Source organism: Capra hircus, chromosome 5, assembly GCF_001704415.2.
Source record: "Capra hircus breed San Clemente chromosome 5, ASM170441v1, whole genome shotgun sequence".
Taxonomy (NCBI): Eukaryota; Metazoa; Chordata; class Mammalia; order Artiodactyla; family Bovidae; genus Capra; species Capra hircus.
Genome location: NC_030812.1, coordinates 101,850,667 through 101,870,099, shown reverse-complemented (window position 1 = coordinate 101,870,099; position 19,433 = coordinate 101,850,667). Strand labels below are relative to the sequence as shown.

General features: G+C 40.2%; 1 protein-coding gene across 1 annotated transcript in view; it reads left to right on the top strand.

The window, feature by feature from the left end:
* Positions 1–19,433, top strand: part of LOC102168248 (antigen WC1.1) — a 67,949-nt gene that overhangs the window by 8,396 nt on the left and 40,120 nt on the right. The window contains exons 3-7 of the mRNA XM_018048529.1: positions 9,292–9,600; positions 9,694–10,011; positions 14,015–14,107; positions 14,184–14,498; positions 15,723–16,034. Of these exons, the coding sequence (XP_017904018.1) occupies positions 9,292–9,600; positions 9,694–10,011; positions 14,015–14,107; positions 14,184–14,498; positions 15,723–16,034 (1,347 nt within the window). The remainder of the gene's footprint in view (positions 1–9,291; positions 9,601–9,693; positions 10,012–14,014; positions 14,108–14,183; positions 14,499–15,722; positions 16,035–19,433) is intronic.

Here is a 19,433-nt window from a genome sequence, read left to right as displayed (position 1 = left end):
CATTGCTGCATAGGTTTTTCTCTAGTTGTGGAGATCAGAGGCTAGTCTCTAGCTGCAGGCATGAGGTTCTCATTGCAGCAGCCTCTCTTGCTGTGGAGCACAGGCTCCATGGTGCTCAAGCTTCAGTAGTCGTGGCCCCCGGGCTCTAGAGCACAGGCTCACTAGTTGTGGTGCACGGGCTTAGTTGCTCCATGGTATGTGGGATTTCCTAGACCTGGGATTGAAACCGCGTCCTCTGCATTGGCAGATGGATTGTTCACCGCTGAACCACTGGGGAAGCCCACGTTGAATCACTAATCTTTAATTATATTCCACCTTGAAATGACGTAACGTCACAACATGCAATGTCAGTCACTGTAGTTTTCTTCCACTTTGGCCATTGGTGCCATCACTGCCACACATTCTACTTCTAAATTTATTATGAATCTGATAGTTTGTTTTTAATATTTTTGCCTTAAATCTTCTAACAGAGAATCAACATTTAGTACAGACGCTATACCTTTGAGTGGATCCCTGTTTTCATCTGCTGTCATCTCCCTTTAGCTTGAAGAACTTTCTGAGGCAGTTTTGTGTAGTTGTGTCTCCTGGCTTCCAGTTCTATAATTTTTCATTTACCTGAAGTCATTTTAATTTTCATTCAGTTTTGAAAAGTATTTTTATAGGTGATTCAATTCTAGAGTAACAAATGCCCAACCCTGATACTTTACATATGTTTTTACATTGTCATCTGACTTTCACTGCCTCCAACAAAAAGTCAGTAAATAATACTTATCCTTTGTTCCGCTGTATATAATGTGTCAAATTTCCCTGGCTGCTCTTGGATATTTTTGTTTGTTTGTTTACCACTGAATTTCAGTATTTACATTGTCATGTTTTCTGAGAATGTTTTCATTCCCTTTTTTAGATTGTGTTTAGCTTTTTGAATAGGTTGGTTTATAGTTTTCAATAAATTTGCAAAAAATTTCATTTATCTTTTCTTAATATTTTTCTGCAAGCCCTTATTCTGAATCTCCAAATACACATATTTTATATATTTTTTTATATTATCCTACATGCCATTGAGTTTCCAATCATATTTTTCTGCTTTTTTACTCTCTTTGGTTCAGTTTAGATAGTCTCTATTGCTGTGTTTTACTTTTCAGTTCTTTTATTCTGCAGTGTCTAATCTCTTGTGTAGCTAATCCAAATAATTGTTCATTCCAATACTATATTTTTTCAGTTTTAGAAGTCTCATTTGTTTATTTTTCCTAGTTTTCCTCCCTGTTTATTTTTATTGTTCATTAAGCATATTGATATTAGTGGTTTAAAGATCTCTTCAGCCAATTCAATCATTTCTGTAATTTCTGAAGCTGATTTAAATGATTATTTTGGAAATTCTAATAATGTTTTGGTTGGATGTTGGGCATCACTAAGCAGTCCTTTACCAGTAAGAACTTTAGAAATAAATAATTAGAACACATCTAAAAATCAGGGAATTGTACTTGATGAATCAAATAAAGTTTTTTCTTTGGGTTATTTTCATTCTGTTCAAAATATGTTCCTTTGATGACCAAATGATGGACTCTGATTTTGGTTTCTCTCCTTTAGTTTTAAAACTTCCTTGATCCCACCTTGCCTGCCATATGCCCCACCTACACCTTACTTCTACAGCAGTAGCTATCCTTTCTGATGTTCTTTTCCATTCATCTGTGTCTTTTAAGATTGTGTTTGCTTGTCTGAAGTGGGAGAAATGAAAAAGGATAGCAGCTTAAGTGGTAGATGGGAGGAGCAGAGGGTGATGTAATATGCTAACAACCTATTAAACAAGTGTTTCTCACAAATATTTACATATTTTGTCCATATTGAGGCTTTTTGAACTTGGAACTGTCCAAATTATGGCTTGCTTGCTCATTTCCTCCTCCTTCTCCTTCTTCTTCCTCCTTTTAGAATTGTAAAACATTCAACATGTCATCTTCTTTTAGAATTGTAAAACATCCATGAAAGAAATTAAAGACACCACATTAACAAATTGAAAAATAAAAGCCGTATGATTATCTCAATAGATGCAGAGAAAGCCTTTGACAAAATTCCACATCCATTTATGATAAAAACTCTCCAGAAAGCAGGAATCGAAGGAACATTCCTCAACATAATAAAAGCTATATATGACAAACCCACAGCAAACATTATCCTCAATGGCGAAAAATTGAAAGCATTTCCCCTAAAGTCAGGAACAAGACAAGGGTGCCCACTTTCACCGCTACTATTCAACATAGTTCTGGAAGTTTTGGCCACAGCAATCAGAGCAGAAAAAGAAATAAAAGGAATCCAAATTGGAAAAGAAGAAGTAAAACTCTCATTGTTTGCAGATGACATGATACTCTACATCAGTTCAGTTCAGTTCAGTTGCTCATTCATGTCTGACTCTTTGCAACCCCGTGAATCACAGCACATCAGGCCTCCCAGTCCATCACCAACTCCCAGAGTTCACTCAGACTTGCGTCCATCGAGTCAGTGATTCCATCCAAATACTCACCATCTGCTGTCCCCTTCTTCTCCTGCCCCGATTCCCTTCCAGCATCAAAGTCTTTTCCAATGAGTCAACTCTTTGCATGAGGTGGCCAAAGTACTGGAGTTTCAGCTTTAGCATCATTCCTTCCAAAGAAATCCCAGGGCTGATCTCCTTCAGAATGCACTGGTTGGATCTCCTTGCAGTCCAAGGGACTCTCAAGAGTCTTCTCCAACTCCAGAGTTCAAAAGTATCAATTCTTCTGTGCTCAGCCTTCTTCACAGTCCAACTCTCACATCCAACATGACTACTGGAAAAACCATAGCCTTGACTAGATGGACCTTTATTGGCAAAGTAATGTTTCTGCTTTTGAATATGCTATCTAGGTTGCTCATAACTTTTCTTCCAAGAAGTGTCTTTTAATTTCATGGCTGCAATCACCATCTGCAGTGATTTTGCAGCCCCCCAAAATAAAGTCTGACACTGTTTCCATTGTTTCCCCATCTATTTCCCATGAAGTGGTGGGACTGGATGCCACGATCTTTGTTTTCTGAATGTTGAGCTTTAAGCCAGTTTTTCACTCTCCTCTTTCACTTTCATCGAGAGGCTTTTAGTTCCTCTTCACTTTCTACCATAAGGATGGTGTCATCTGCATATCTGAGGTTACTGATGTTAGTCCCGGCGCTCTTGATTCCAGCTTGTGTTTCTTCCAGTCCAGGGTTTCTCATGATGTACTCTGCATAGAAGTTAAATGGTGACAATATACAGCCTTGATGTACTCCTTTTCCTCTTTGGAACCAGTCTGTTGTTCCATGTGCAGTTCTAGCTGTTGCTTCCTGGCCTGCATACAGGTTTCTCAAGAGGCAGGTCAGGTGATCTGGTATTCCCATCTCTTTCAGAATTTTCCACAGTTTATTGTGATCCACACAGTCAAAGGGTTTGGCATAGCCAATAAAGCAGAAATAGATGTTTTTCTGGAACTCTCTTACTTTTTCCATGATCCAGCGGATGTTGGCAGTTGGATCTCTGGTTTCTCTGCCTTTTCTAACCAGCTTGAACATCAGGAAGTTCATGGTTCACATATTGCTGAAGCCTGGCTTGGAGAATTTTGAGCGTTACTTTACTAACATGTGAGATGAGTGCAATTGTGAGGTAGTTTGAGCATTCTTTGGGATTGTCTTTCTTTGGGATTAGAATGAAAACTGACGTTTTCTAGTCCTGTGGCCACTGCTGAGTTTTCCAAATTTGCTGGTTATTGAGTGCAGCACTTTCACAGCATCATCTTTCAGGATTTGAAATAGCTCTACTGGAATTCCATCACCTCCACTAGCTTTGTTTGTAGTGATGCTTTCTAAGGCCCACTTGACTTCACATTCCAGGATGTCTGGCTCTAGGTGAGTGATCACACCATCGTGATTATCTGGGTCATGAAGATCGTTTTTGTACCATTCTTCTATGTATTCTTGCCACCTCTTCTTAATATCTTCTGCTTCTGTTAGGTCCATAACATTTCTGTCCTTTATTGAGCCCATCTTTGCATGAAATGTTCCCTTGGTATTTCTAATTTTCTTGAAGAGATCTCTAGTCTTTCCCATTCTGTTGTTTTCCTCTATTTCTTTGCATTGATCGCTGAAGAAGGCTTTCTTATCTCTTCTTGCTATTCTTTGGAACTCTGAATTCAGATGCTTATATCTTTCCTTTTCTCCTTGACTTTCCCCCTCTCTTCTTTTCACGGCTATTTGTAAGGCTTCCCCAGACAGCCATTTTGCTTTTTTACATTTCTTTTCCATGGGGATGGTGATCACTGTCTCCTGTACAATGCCACGAACCTCATTCCATAGTTCATCAGGCACTGTATCTATCAGATCTAGGCCCTTATATCTATTTCTCACTTCCACTGTATAGTCATAAGGGATTTGATTTAGGTCATACCTGAATGGTCTAGTGGTTTTCTCTGCTTTCTTCAATTTCAGTCTGATTTTGGTAATAAGGAGTTCATGATCTGAGCCACAGTCAGCTCCTAATCTTCTTTTTGTTGACTGTATAGAGCTTCTCCATCTTTAGCTGCAGAGAATACAATGAATCTGATTTCAGTGTTGACCATCTGGTGACGTCCATGTGTAGAGTCTTCTCTTGTGTCGTTGGAAGACGGTTTTTGCTATGACCAGTGCATTTTCTTGGCAAAACTCTATTAGTCTTTGCCCTGCTTCATTCCGCATTCCAAGGCCAAATTTGCCTGTTACTCCAGATGTTTCTTGACTTCCTAGTTATGCATTCCAGTCCCCTATAATGAAAAGGACATCTTTTTTGGGTGTTAGTTCTAAAAGGTCTTGTAGGTCTTCATAGAACTGTAGAACTTCAGCTTCTTCAGCATTACTGGTTGGGGCATAGACTTGGAATACTGTGATGTTGAATGGTTTGCCTTGGAAACAAACAGAGATCATTCTGTCATTTTTGAGATTGCATGCAAGTACTGCATTTCAGACTCTTTTTTTGACCATGATGGCTACTCCATTTCTTCTGAGGGATTCCTGCCCACAGTAGTAGGTATAATGGTCATCTGAGTTAAATTCACCCATTCCAGTCCATTTTAGTTCGATAATTCCTAGAATGTCGATGTTCACTTTTGCCATCTCTTGTTTGACCACTTCCAATTCGATTCATGGACCTGACATTCCAGGTTCCTGTGCAATATTGCTCTTTACAGCATTGGACCTTGCTTCTATCACCAGTCACATCTACAGCTGGGTATTGTTTTTGCTTTGGCTCCATCCCTTCATTCTTTTGGGAGTTATTTCTCCACTGACCTCCAGTAGCATATTCAGCACCTACTGACCTGGGGAGTACCTCTTTCAGTATCCTATCATTTTGCCTTTTCATACTGTTATGGGGTTTTCAAGGCAAGAATACTGAAGTGGCTTGCCATTTCCTTCTCCAGTGGACCACATTTTGTCAGACTGCTCCACCATGACCTGCATGTCTTGGGTTGCCCCACAGGCATGGCTTAGTTTCATTGAGTTAGACAAGGCTGTGGTCCTAGTGTGATTAGATTGACTAGTTTTCTGTGAGTATGGTTTCAGTGTGTCTGCCCTCTGATGCCCTCTTGCAACACCTACCATTTCACTTGGGTTTCTCTTACCTTGGGCATGGGGTATCTCTTCATGACTGCTCCAGCAAAGCACAGCCGCTGCTCCTTACCTTGGATGAGGGGTATCTCCTCCCACCGCCCTTCATCCTCTACATAGAAAACCCTAAAGACCAGCAGAAAATGACTAGAGCTAATCAATGAATATAGTAAAGTTGCAGGATATAAAAGCAACACATGGAAATCCCTTGCATTCCTATACACTAATAATGAGAAAATAGTAAGAGATATTAAGGAAACAATTCCATTCACCATTGCAATGAAAAGAATAAAATACTTAGGAATATATCTCCCTAAAGAAACTAAAGACCTATATATATAAAACTCTAAAACACTGGTGAAAGAAATCAAAGAGGACACTAATAGATGGAGAAATATACCATGTTCATGGATCGGAAGAATCAATATAGTGAAAATGAGTATACTACCCACAGCAATCTATAGATTCAATGCAATCCCTGTCAAGCTACCAATGTTATTTTTCACAGAGCTGGAACAAATAATTTCACAATTTGTATGGAAATACAAAAAACCTCGAATAGCCAAAGCAATCTTGAGAAAGAAGAATGGAACTGGAGGAATGAACCTGCCTGACTTCAGGCTCTACTACAAAGCCACAGTCATTAAGACAGTATGGTACTGGCACAAAGACAGAAATATAGATCAATGGAACAAAATAGAAAGCCCAGAGATAAATCCACGCACCTATGGACACCTTATCTTTAACAAAGGAGGCAAAAATATACAATGGATTAAAGACAATCTCTTTAACAAGTGGTGCTGGGAAAACTGGTCAACCACTTGTAAAAGAATGAAGCTAGAACACTTTATAACACCGCACACGAAAATAAACTCAAAATGGATTAAAGATCTAAATGTACAATCAGAAACTATAAAACTTATAGAGGAGAACATAGACAAAACACTCTCCGACATACATCACAGCAGGATCCTCTATGACCCACCTCCCAGAATATTGGAAATAAAAGCAAAAAAAAAACATATGGGACCCAATTAAACTTAAAAGCTTCTGCACAACAAAGGAAACTATAAGCAAGGTGAACGGACAGCCTTCAGAATGGGAGAAAATAATAGCAAATGAAGCAACTGACAAACAACTAATCTCAAAAATATACAAGCAACTCCTGCAGCTCAATTCCAGAAAAATGAATGACACGATCAAAAAATGGGCCAAAGAACTAAACAGACATTTCTCCAAAGAAGATATGCAGATGGCTAACACATGAAAAGATGCTCAATATCAGAGCGACTGAACTGAACTGAACACATGAAAAGATGCTCAACATCACTCATTATCAGAGAAATGCAAATCAAAACCTCAATGAGGTACCATTTCATGCCAGTCAGAATGGCTGCAATCCAAAAGTCTACCAGCAATAAATGCTGGAGAGGGTGTGGAGAAAAGGGAACCCTCTTACACTGTTGGTGAGAATGCAAACTTGCACAACCACTATGGAGAACAGTGTGGAGGTTCCTTAAAATACTGGAAATAAAACTGCCTTATGACCTAGCAATCCCACAGCTGGGCATGCACACCGAGGAAACCATAATTGAAAAAGACATGTGTACCCCAATGTTCATCACAGCACTGTTTATAATAGCCAGGACATGGAAGCAACCTAGATGTCCATCAGCAGATGAATGGATAAGAAAGCTGTGGTGCATATACACAATGGAGTATTACTCAGCCATTAAAAAGAATACATTTGAATCAGTTCTAATGAGGTGGACGAAACTACAGCTTATTATACAGAGTGAGGTAAGCCAGAAAGAAAACCACCAATACAGTATACTAATGCATATATATGGAATTTAGAATAATGGTAATGACAATCCTGTATGCAAGACAGCAAAAGAGACACAGATGTATAGAACAGTCTTTTAGAGTCTGTGGGAGAGGGCAAGGGTGGGATGATTTGGAAGAATGGCATTGAAACATGTATAATATCATATATGAAATGAATCACCAGTCCAGGTTCTATGCATGATACTGGATGCTTGGGGGTGGTGCACTGAGACGACCCAGAGGGATGGTACTGGGAGGGAGGAGGGAGGGGTGTTCAGGATGGGGAACATGTGTATACCTGTGATGGATTCATGTTGATGTATGGCAAAACCAATACAATATTGTAAAGTCATTAGCCTTCAATTAAAATAAATAAATTTATATTAAAAAATACTCTGTGATAACCTATATAGAAAAGAATCTGAAAAAGAATGAATATATGTACATGTATAACTGAATCAATTTGTTGTATGCCTGAAACTAACATAACACTGTAAATCAACTATAATCCAATAAAATTTTAAAGGGAAAAAAAAAAGAAATTAAAGACAATATAATCAATGGAAAGTCATTCTGTGCTTCTGGCCTGGAAGAAGTAATATTGTTAAAATGCCTGTACTTGTCAAAGTGATCTACAGATTTAATGCAATTCCTATCTAAATCCCAATGGCATTCTTAATAGAAATAGAGAAAACAGTCTTAAAATAGGAGTGTGTGGTTTAATTTTTATATATTCATGAATTTCCTGTTTCCTTATCACTATTGAGTTTTAGTTCCATTCCATTATGGTCATGAAAGATAATTTGAATTATTTTAATATTTTTGAATTTGTTAAGACTTATTTGTAACCTAGCCTGGAGAATATTCCATGTGTGCTTGAGAAGAATGCATATTTTCCTGTGGTTAAAATTAGTCCAATGATAGTATTAAAATCAATTAGCATTTTCTATGAGTCCTGTTTCAGAAGAAAAACCTTTAATAGGAGATGATCTGGAAACTCAGCTGTCTGGTAAGCTCCCACTGAGAACACACACTCTACCAGGTCCTTTGACAAATCCTAGGGATTTCCAGAGAGATGGCTGGGCCTCTCTCTCTATGACACTCTGAGTTTTCTTAACTCATCTTCTATCCCACTAAGGTCACTGAAGAAATTCATGGAATTTTTGCCATTGAAAAGACAAGATGTGATGACATAAACATGAATTAGTGATGGCGTCTATATTTCTTCTCTGGAGCTGTCACTCATCTACAGGTTGGCATCCCCTCATGGATCCAGCCCCAAGACTTTCCCTCACCTAAGTCACGTGAGGACTAGCTCCTGGGAGACAAAACTGATCAGGATATTAGCCCCACAAGTTCCAGGAAAGCTTCTAAGCTTGTCTGGATGCTAGGTCTCTCATCTCATAGTCCATGTTCCTCTGGGTGGGTTCTGTTCGGCATATCTCTACTTTCAAGTGCCTGCATATTATATATTATCCTTGGATCTGTAGGTCCTGGGTTGCTAAATGAGAAATTCACTTCTTCAACCAATGGTAAAAGATGTGTTTCCAGTATTCAACCATTCCAATGATGTGAATTGCGCTCTGTAGTTTCTAGGCTCCTAGACCAAGGAATTCAGATTTCTAACCAGTCTCAAAGTGCACTTTCTTGGGATTCAGCCATTCCAAACTGACCTTGTAATCCTCCTGAATTTCTCTTTAGAAACCTGCTCAAGAAAATTCAATTATGACACTAACTGTCAAAGACTCTCTGCATGCTCCACTTCTAAAAAGAAAAACTTTCACAGCATGGCCTGTAATATGCGGTTTCAAATCAGTACCAACACTCACGGGTTTTGTTGTTTCTTCTTAGGGTTTGTGCGTCTGGCTGGAGGGGATGGACCATGCTCAGGGCGAGTAGAAGTGTATTCTGGAGAAGCCTGGACCCCAGTGTCTGATGGGAACTTCACACTCCCCACTGCCCAGGTCATCTGTGCAGAGCTGGGGTGCAGCAAGGCTGTATCTGTCCTGGGACATGAGCTCTTCAGAGAGTCTGATGGCCGGGTCTGGGCTGAAGAGTTCAGGTGTGAGGGGGAGGAGCCTGAGCTGCGGGTCTGCCCCAGAGTGCCCTGTCCAGGGGGCACTTGTCACCACAGTGGAGCTGCTCAGGTTGTCTGTTCAGGTGAGATGCAGGTCAGGCCTTTTACCTCTGTGAACACCCTGTTCAGGTGAGAAAGTCATGTGATTTTGCTGAAACTCTGTCTTCTTCTACCAGCATATTCAGAAGTCCGGCTCATGACAAACGGCTCCTCTCAGTGTGAGGGGCAGGTGGAGATGAACATTTCTGGACGATGGAGAGCACTCTGTGCCTCTCACTGGACTCTGGCCAATGCCAATGTTGTCTGTCGTCAGCTTGGCTGTGGAGTCGCCATCTCCACCCCCAGAGGACCACACTTGGTGGAAGGAGGTGATCAGATCTCAACAGCCCGATTTCACTGCTCGGGGGCAGAGTCCTTCCTGTGGAGTTGTCCTGTGACTGCCCTGGGTGGTCCTGACTGTTCCCATGGCAACACGGCCTCTGTGATCTGCTCAGGTAAGAGCGAGGGACAAGGGCTACTGGTACTCAGGATGGTCCTGGAACAAAATGTCCCCAAGAGCAGAGAGGGAGGGAAAATGGACTTCAAAGTCAGATATTTCGTGGTGAAATATGGATCTTCCCATTGTTCCTTCATTTTTCAGGCCAGGGCAAGAAGTGTGAAGGGGAATAATATATTTTTAAGCTACATTGTTTGCTTACATGTAAGCATAGAAAACAATGTAGGAGCAGTAAGTATAGACCTCAGTATGAACCCCAGCCCAGAGCAGCAAAGAGAATGTCACTGTCATCCCCTCTCCTTGACAGGGAAAAGCGCTTGCCGAACTTCTACTAACAGAGAGTTTTATCAATTTTTGAACTTTATATAAAATGATGCAGTATGTTGCAGCTTTTGTATCTAACTTCTTAGACTCAAAATTATGTTTGGAATTCACTCATGATGTTGTATATTGTAGCACTTTATTTATTTATTTTTATTACTGTAGAGTATGGCTTTGAATGATCACATGGTCATGTACTGATCCATTCTACTGACAGTATAAATCTGAGTTGTTTCCAGTTCTTGACTATTACAAATGTGATACTACAACTTACCATGACAATTTCTTTGGATGCAAATATGTGTTACTTACTTTCCATGTTTAACCCTTGTCTTTTATTTTCTTTTTCTTAATCAACTGGTGTCCTTTGCTGAACTCATTTCTTAATCTTATGGACACATAACTTGCCAACTTTTCCCTGTACGTTTAATGCTTCTTATAGCCTTTAACAAAGAATTTTTCCCTACTCCAAGATCATAAAAACATTCTCCAAGAGTGTCTTATGGAAATTGTATTATTTTTCTCTTGCATATAGTTGTGCATTCCTTCTGGGATTGATATCAGTGTAAATTAAGGGTCAGGTTTCATATGGACATCCAATTGGCTCAGTCTTTTTCTAAAAAGATTCTTTTCCCCACTTCAGTGCCGCCTTCGTCATAGGAGGGCAAGTATGTCTGTCCTTTTTAAGACTCTCTATTCTGTTCCGTGTTATCATTTGTCTATCCTTGCACCAATACTGCATTTTCTTAATTATCACAACTTTGTCATTGTTGTTCAATTGCTAAGTCATGTCTGACCCTTTGTGACCCCATGAACTACAGCTCACCAGACTTCTGTGTCCTTCACTATCTCCCAGAGTTTCCAACTTTGTAGTTAGTCTTAATAATTTTAATTTACTAGAGTTACTTTATATTGACTCCTCTAACTTTGTTGCTTTTCTTACCAACTGTGATGGTCATTCTTGGTTGTTTGTATTTTGTATGAATTTAGAAATCAGCTTGTCATTTTCACCAAAAGAAAAGCTTAAGGGTATTTTCATTGAGCTTAGATTTAAAAATTTGAGAGGAGACAAAGAAATTTGAGGATGATGGACATTGACGATATTGAGTTTTCAAAGTCATTGACATAATACATCCCTCTGTTCAGTTAGATCTTGAATTTCTCTCAGAGATTTTGCCCATCTTCTACTAGGATTTCTCCTAGGTATTTTATTTTTGATATTATGATTATTTTTTTGTGAAAGTGTCCTCGCAATGAATTCTCTTTGAGTTGTTTTCATCTTTTAGTTTTTTAAATTTTGATGTCATTTGAGACATTAAAATGTTGGGAGAGTAGTATAAAAATTCCTTTATGACCTTTACCTGGGTTTCTAAATGTTAGTATCAATATTTTGCTTTAATCTCTGTGTGTGTGTAAGTGTCTTTCCTTCTTGATTCCCCTTCTGCCCCATATGTTCCTGAATATGTAAAATCTTTCTGAATTAAGTTGAAGGCATGATGTCCCTTTACCCTTAGGGCACTGAAAGACTTGCCTGAAAGACTGCCAAACTGAGTTTCTTCTTGATTAATGACCCAAAGTCATAAGCAATATGAAGTATATATTCTTTTTCTTCAGCTAAAAGTTTTGCCTTATTATATTGATCAAATTGCTAACATCCGTTGAATCACAGAAATAGTCTGACTACGCCAAACCTTTGACTGTGTGGATCATAACAAACTATGGAAAATTCTTAAAGAGATGGGAATACCAGACCACCTTACCTGGCTTCTGTATGCAGATCAAGAAACAATAGTTAGAACTGGACATGGAAAAACAGACTGGTTCCAAACTGCGAAAGGAGTATGTCAAGGTTGTATGTTGTCATCCTGTTGTGAAGTCGCTCAGTTGTGTCTGACTTTTTGCCATCCCATGGACTGCAGTCTACCAGGCTTCTCTGTCCATGGGATTTTCCAGGCAAGAATACTGGAGGGGGTTGCCATTTCCTTCACCAAGTGATCTTCCTGACCCACGATTGAACCCAGGTCCCCTGCATTGCAGGCAGATGCTCTACCCTCTGAGCCAAAGCGTCTGCCTATATGCAGAGTACATCATATGAATGGCTGGGCTGGATGAAGCATGAGCTAGAATCAAGATTGCCAGGAGAAATATCAATAACCTCAGATATGCTGATAACACCACCTTTATGGAAGAAAGCAAAGAGGAGCTGAAGAGCCTCCTGATGAAAGTGAAAGAGTAGAGGGAAAAAGCTGGCTTAAAACTCAGCATTCAAAAAACTAAGATCAAGGCATCCAGTCCCATCACTTCATGGCAAATAGATGGGGAAACAATGGAAACAGTGACAGACTTTATCTTTTTGGGCTCCAAAATCACTGTAGATGGTGACTGCAGCCATGAAGTTAAAAGACATCTGCTCCTTGGAAGAAAAGCTATGACAAACCTAGACAGCATATTAAAAAGGAGAGACATTACTTTGCTGACAATTGCCCTTTTTGTCAAATCTATGGCTTTTCCAGTAGTCATGTATGGATGTAAGAGTTGGGCCATAAAGAAAGCTGAGTGCCAAAGAATTGATGCTTTTGAACTGTGGTGTTGGAGAAGACTGTTCAGAGTCCCCTGTACTGCAAGGAGATCAAACCAGTGGATGCTGATGGAAATCAGTCCTGAATATTCATTGGAAGGACTGATTCTGAAGCTGAAGCTGCAATACTTTGGCCACCTGATGAGAAGAACTGACTCATTGGATAAGACCCTGATGCTGTAAGATTGAGGGTGGGAGAAGAAAGGGATGACAGAGGATGAGATGGTTGGATGGCATCACCGACTTGAGGAACATGAGATTGAGCAAGCTCTTGGAATTGGTGATGGATGGGAAGTCTGGCGAGCTGAAGTCAATGGGGTCACAGAGTTGGACATGACTGAATGACTGAACTGTACTGGGCTAAATTTTTCGGGAAAATCTTCTATACAACAATATAACCAGAATTCTTGTTATATGACCTGAATTTCTAGATTGCAGAATATCTTCTGATCTTGTACTGTCATGTTTCTACTTTATGCTGAGCTAGTGCACAGCTACTATTATTTAGTTCTTAATTTCAGCTGACACATTTTTCAGCTCTAGAAGTACTTCTCTTTTGTTATCATTTCTCTGCAAAGATACACATTTTGTCTATTATTTCCATAACCACTTTAATCGTGGTGGTTTAAATTCTCTGTCAGGTAAATCTAGCAGCTGAAAAATCTGGGAAATTCTTTTTAATGTCTCCTTTTTCCTTTGTTTTTCACGAAATCTATTTTATTTAAGTGTTTGTTTTAAAGTTAGACATTGAAGAAATTGTAGAAATGCTTCAGGAAGAATTTTGTTTTGCTTTTACTTAAGGATAGATTTGGCCTTCCTGGGTGGCTCAGATGGTAAAGAATCTGCCTGCAATGCGGGAGACCTGGGTTTGATCCCTGGATTGGGAAGATCCCCTGGAGGAGGGCATGGCAACCCACTCCAGTATTCTTGCTTGAAAAATCCCATGGGCAGAGGAGCCTGGTGGGCTATAGTCCATGGGGGTCACAAACAGTCTAACACGACTGAGCGACTGAACTAACTAACTAACCAGGTCATCATTTCCCTTATTTCAGTTTCCTGTTCTTCAACCCGTCCAGACTTCTGATCATTGTTCTTTCTTCAGGAAACCAGACCCAGGTGCTGCCCCAGTGCAACGACTCCCTGTCTCAACCTGCAGGCTCTGCGGCCTCAGAGGAGAGCGCCCCCTACTGCTCAGGTGAGGATCCCACAGGACAGAAGACCCTTCTGGTTCCCCAGGTCACCGCCCCATTGTCCCATTTCTCTCTCCTCAGACAGCAGGCAGCTCCGCCTGGTGGACGGGGGCGGTCCCTGCGCCGGGAGAGTGGAGATCCTTGACCAGGGCTCCTGGGGCACCATCTGTGATGACGGCTGGGACCTGGACGATGCCCGCGTGGTGTGCAGGCAGCTGGGCTGTGGAGACGCCCTCAATGCCACGAGGTCCGCACATTTCGGGGCAGGATCAGGGCCCATCTGGCTGGACGACCTGAACTGCACAGGAAAGGAGTCCCACGTGTGGAGGTGCCCTTCCCGAGGCTGGGGGCGGCACGACTGCAGACACAAGCAGGACGCGGGGGTCATCTGCTCAGGTCTGCGCTACACACTGTCCACAGGCTGGGGGAGGGGTGGGCCCTGGAGGACCAGGTTTGAGCCCTGAGGTAGAGATGCTGAAAGGACCAGAGAAGGATTGTCCCTCCCATGGAGCCTGTGTTTCCAGCAGATGTGAAGACGAGGTGCTTTCATTTCCTTCTGCAGCAGCTGAGGATCTGGTCCTTTCTTCTCAGCAGCCTTTCCTGGCAGAGCCGTTTTTCACAGTTTTTGTTGAAAGCAGGGCTCTCTCTCCAGTTACATACAAAAAATTTAAACCCATGATAATAGTTTCCATTTGCTTCAGTAACAATTTACCAATTAGTGGGTTGAAACAGCATATACTTATTTCCTTACACTTCTGTAGCTTAGATGTCCAGCAGGGATCTCACTGGACTGGGATCAAGGCTTCAGCAGGGCTGCATCACTTCTGTGGCTCTGGGGGAGAATCTCTTTCTTGTCTTTTCTATCTTCTAGATTAAAAAAAAAGGAAAGTTAGTCACACAGTCGTGTCTGACTCTTTGCCATCCCATGGACTGTATCCTGCCCTGCCCCTCTGTCCACGGAATTCTCAAGCTTCTAGAAACTGCCTACATGCCTTGGTTCACAGCCTCCTTCATCCATTATCAGACCAGCAATCCTGCAGGCCTCCAGATATTATCCAGAGTCACATTTCTCTCTCTAGGCAGAGCTAAGAAATGTATTCCATGTTTAAGGATAGTGAGTCTAAGGATGTGCTCAGACTGGGCTCACATTGTTGATACAATATTCTAGCTTGATCTCACCATCCCAAGGTCCTTATCTTAATCACATCTGTAAATCCCTTTTGTCAGGTATGGTAACATATTCACAGGCTGCAGAGACTGGGATGTGAACTTTTTGAGGTTAATTATTTGCCTATCTCTCTAATATCCACATCACATCCCTTAACATACCCTTCAAAGATTTTGTTAGGAAGCAGGATTCAGCTGCCCCTCCCTGACTAGCACCCACACAGTTTGGTCTTCCTCTCAGTTCATATCCACTATACCATTGTGGCAGAAATAAAAAGACAGATATAAATGGACAAAGTCAGTTAAAAGGGAGGCGATCTCAGTCTTGTCATCTAGTGGGTCTCTCGTGAACAAGGTCAGAGATGAATGTTTACCATTTCTAGAAGAAAGGAAAACCTAGAACATCCAGCAAAGTTTTTTACTGTGTCCTGTCTCCTCCCCTTTCAACCTTAGAGTTCCTGGCCCTCAGGATGGTGAGTGACCAGCAGTGTGCTGGGTGGCTGGAAGTTTTCTACAATGGGACCTGGGGCAGTGTCTGCCGCAGCCCCATGGAAGACATTACTGTGTCCGTGATCTGCAGACAGCTTGGCTGTGGGGACAGTGGAACCCTCAACTCTTCTGTTGCTCTTAGAGAAGGTTTTAGACCTCAGTGGGTGGATGGAATCCGCTGTCGGAAAACTGACACCTCTCTCTGGCAGTGTCCTTCTGACCCTTGGAATTACACTTCATGCTCTCCAAAGGAGGAAGCCTATATCTCGTGTGCAGGTGACTTACTGTCTGTTTCTGTGTGTCTGTCCCAACCCTGTAGGATGCAGTGAGATTTGACATTTTAAAATCTAAGTGATGAGTTTAATTTGGGTCCACAAAATGACATTAAGTGAAAATGTTAGTGTCCGACTCAGTCGTGTCCGACTCTTTGTGTCTGCATGGACTATAGCCTGCCAGGCTCCTCTGTCCATGGAATTCTCCAGGCAAGAATACTGGAATGGGTTTCCATTCCCTTCTCCAGGGGATCGTCCCAACCTAGGTATCACAATTGAGTCTCCCACACTGCAGTCAGATTCTTTATTGTCTGAGCCACCAGAGCGCCTAAATGAGGTAAGGATGAAATTAATTTTATCCACATATTCCAATCTTGTTTGTTAAATTTTTAATTGAGATGTAATTCTTGTAACATTATATTAGTTCTAAGTGTAAAACATAGTGTTTATGTTTTTGTACATATTGGTAAATCATCACCACATGTACAGTAATATCCATCACCACATATAGTTACAACTTTTTTTCTTATGATCCCACAAGTAAGAATTTGCATGCTGCAACTAAGACCTAGGACAACCAAATAAATAATTAATTTTAAAAGAAAGTATTATTCTCTTCATAGGCTTGAGATAAGAACATGCATCATGGTTTTTTTTTCTTTTTATCCACGAGGGCTTCCCTGGTAGCTAAGCCGGTAAAGAATCTGCCTACAATGCAGGAGACTGGAGTTTGATTCCTGGCTCAGGAAGATCCACTGGAGAAGGATAGGCTACTCACTCCAGTATTATTGGGCTTCCCTGATGACTCAGCGGGTAAAGAATCTGCCTGTAATGTGGGAAACCTAGGTGCGATTCCTGGCTTGGGAGACCCCCGGAGAAGGGAAAGGCTATCCACTCGTTTTCTGGCCTGGAGAATTCCATGGACTGTATACTCCATGGGGTTGTAAAGAGTTGGACACGACTGAGAGACACTAGACACTAGAATGTTTTAAAAATTTTTATTTATTTATAGGAACTCTCTATAAACAAACATCACTTCAGTTCAGTTGCTCAGTTGTGTCAGCTTCAACATCAGTCCTTCCAATGAACACTCAGGACTGATCTCCTTTAGGATGGACTGGTTGGATCTCCTTGCAGTCCAAGGGACTTTCAAGAGTCTTCTCCAACACCACAGCTCAAAAGCATCAATTCTTCAGTGCTCATCTTTCTTTATAGTCTTATAAAGAAACATCACTTACTCTTTCTTAAATATGTTTGTAAATATTTCCCCCATTTTTTGCACATATGTTTAAGGTTATATATGTGAATGGGGGGGGGGTTATGTTATCGAATCTATAATAGTTTACTTTTTTGACTTCTGCCTTTAATGAAATGTTTCATATGCCATTCTCAATCTCAAAATAACATTGAATCAAGTTTTATTTTCTGCAAATAATTTTACAGTTCCACTAAAGAATATTCAAAACCTAATTTTGATTTCATTTATTTATCTAAATTTATTTTACTATGTGTGATTGTATAATATCATCAGTGGATAAGAATTATATTTTAGATATGTGATAGCTTCCTCATGAAATAAAAACACATTGCTTCATGATTTCATGGATATGATGTCAAAAGTACAGGCAACAAAGCAAAAATAGGCAAGTGGGAATATATCAAACTAAGAACTTCTTCAAGCCAAAGGAAACATCAACAGAGTGAAAAAGGAAGCTAGCACAAATTTTATAAGGTATTAATTGCCAAACAAATAAGGATCTCCTGCAACTCGAGAGAAAAAAATCCAAAACCTAATAACTCAATTAAAAAATTGGCCAAGGTCTTGAATAGACATTTCTCTAAAGAAGAGATACAAATGGCCAATGGGTATATGAAAAATGCTTGACATTGTCAATCATCAGGGAAATGTAAATCAAAACCAGAAAGAGATATCATCTCACACATGTCAGAACGACATTTTTTTAAAAAAGACACTTAAGTGTTGGCAAGGCTGTGGAGAAATTGACACTTTCAGTGTACTTATCCACATTAGATGTATAAATTGTATTAATAAAGCTATGCAATCCAGGAGTTACATCTCTGGACTTTCACTGTCATGGTCCAGGTTCAATCCCTGAGCCTGGAACTAAGATCCCACGAGCCACAGCACAGCCAAAAACAAACAAACAACAACACAAAAACTATGACAAAAAAAGTCTGTATGATTTATAGTGATCTCCCTTTTCGTTCTTGGTATTGTTAACTTCATTTTCTCTCTGCTCTTCATTGGTATTTATCAGTGTTCATCAGTTTTCAATGAGCCATGTTTAAAGGGTTTTCTTCTATGCTTTCTATCTTATGTTTACCTTCTTTTCCATTCATTATTGTTCCTTTTTTAATTAACCCCAACATTCTATATTCTTTAGGTTTTCTTATCTCCTAGTTTCTTAATTGAAGCTTACATTTTTTTTCACTTTCGGTCTTTCGTCTTCTCTAAATCTAGGGTATAAATTTCCCTTAGGCACTACTTGAGTTTCATTAGAAGAATTTATGATATATCTTTATTTTGTGTTTATTATCATTATTATTGTATTTTTATTATCATTATTTCACAATATTTGGTAAATTTTAAATTTATTCCCAGTCTCATGTGCTTTTTGGAAGGGTGTTGCTGAATTTCCCCAAATAGGGATGGCTAACAATATTTTCTTTTTAATTCTTAATTTTATTCCGCTGTGGTCAGAGTAAATACTCTGTATGAGTTCAAAGAGTGAAATATTTTGTCCCGTTATCTGGTCGTTTTGGTAAAAGTTCCGAGTGCATTTACAGTAAGGTGAACTCTTGCGTTGTTGGGTGCATTGCTCTATGTGTTACTTAGTTAAATGTGCTGACTATTTTCTTGTACATCTACTGTATCCTTTGTTTTTTGTATGTCTGGTCTGTATGCTATTGAAAAAGATACAGTAAAAATCCCCCATTTTGATTGTGATTTTGCTTATTTCTTCTTTTCAATCTGTCAAGTATATTTCAAAGCTATGTTCTGTTACCTTTCTTAAATTTTGATGTCTATATATTTGTTAAGGGTGCATCTCATTATAATCATGAAAATTCCCTCTTTAATTCAATTTGTGTTGAGTTCAGTTCAGCTCAGTTGCTCAGTTGTATCTGACTCTTTGCAACCCCATGGACAGCAGCACGCCAGGCTGCCCTGTCCATCACCAAGTCCCAGAGTTTACCCAAACTCATGTCCATTGAGTCAGGGATGCCATCCAGTAATCTCATCCTCTGTCATCCCCTTCTCCTTCTGCCCCCCAATATTTCTCAGCATTGGGGTCTTTTAAAATGAGTCAGCTCTTCATATCAGGTGGCCAACATATTGGAGTTTCAGTTTCAACATCAGTCCTTCCAGTGAACACTCAGGACT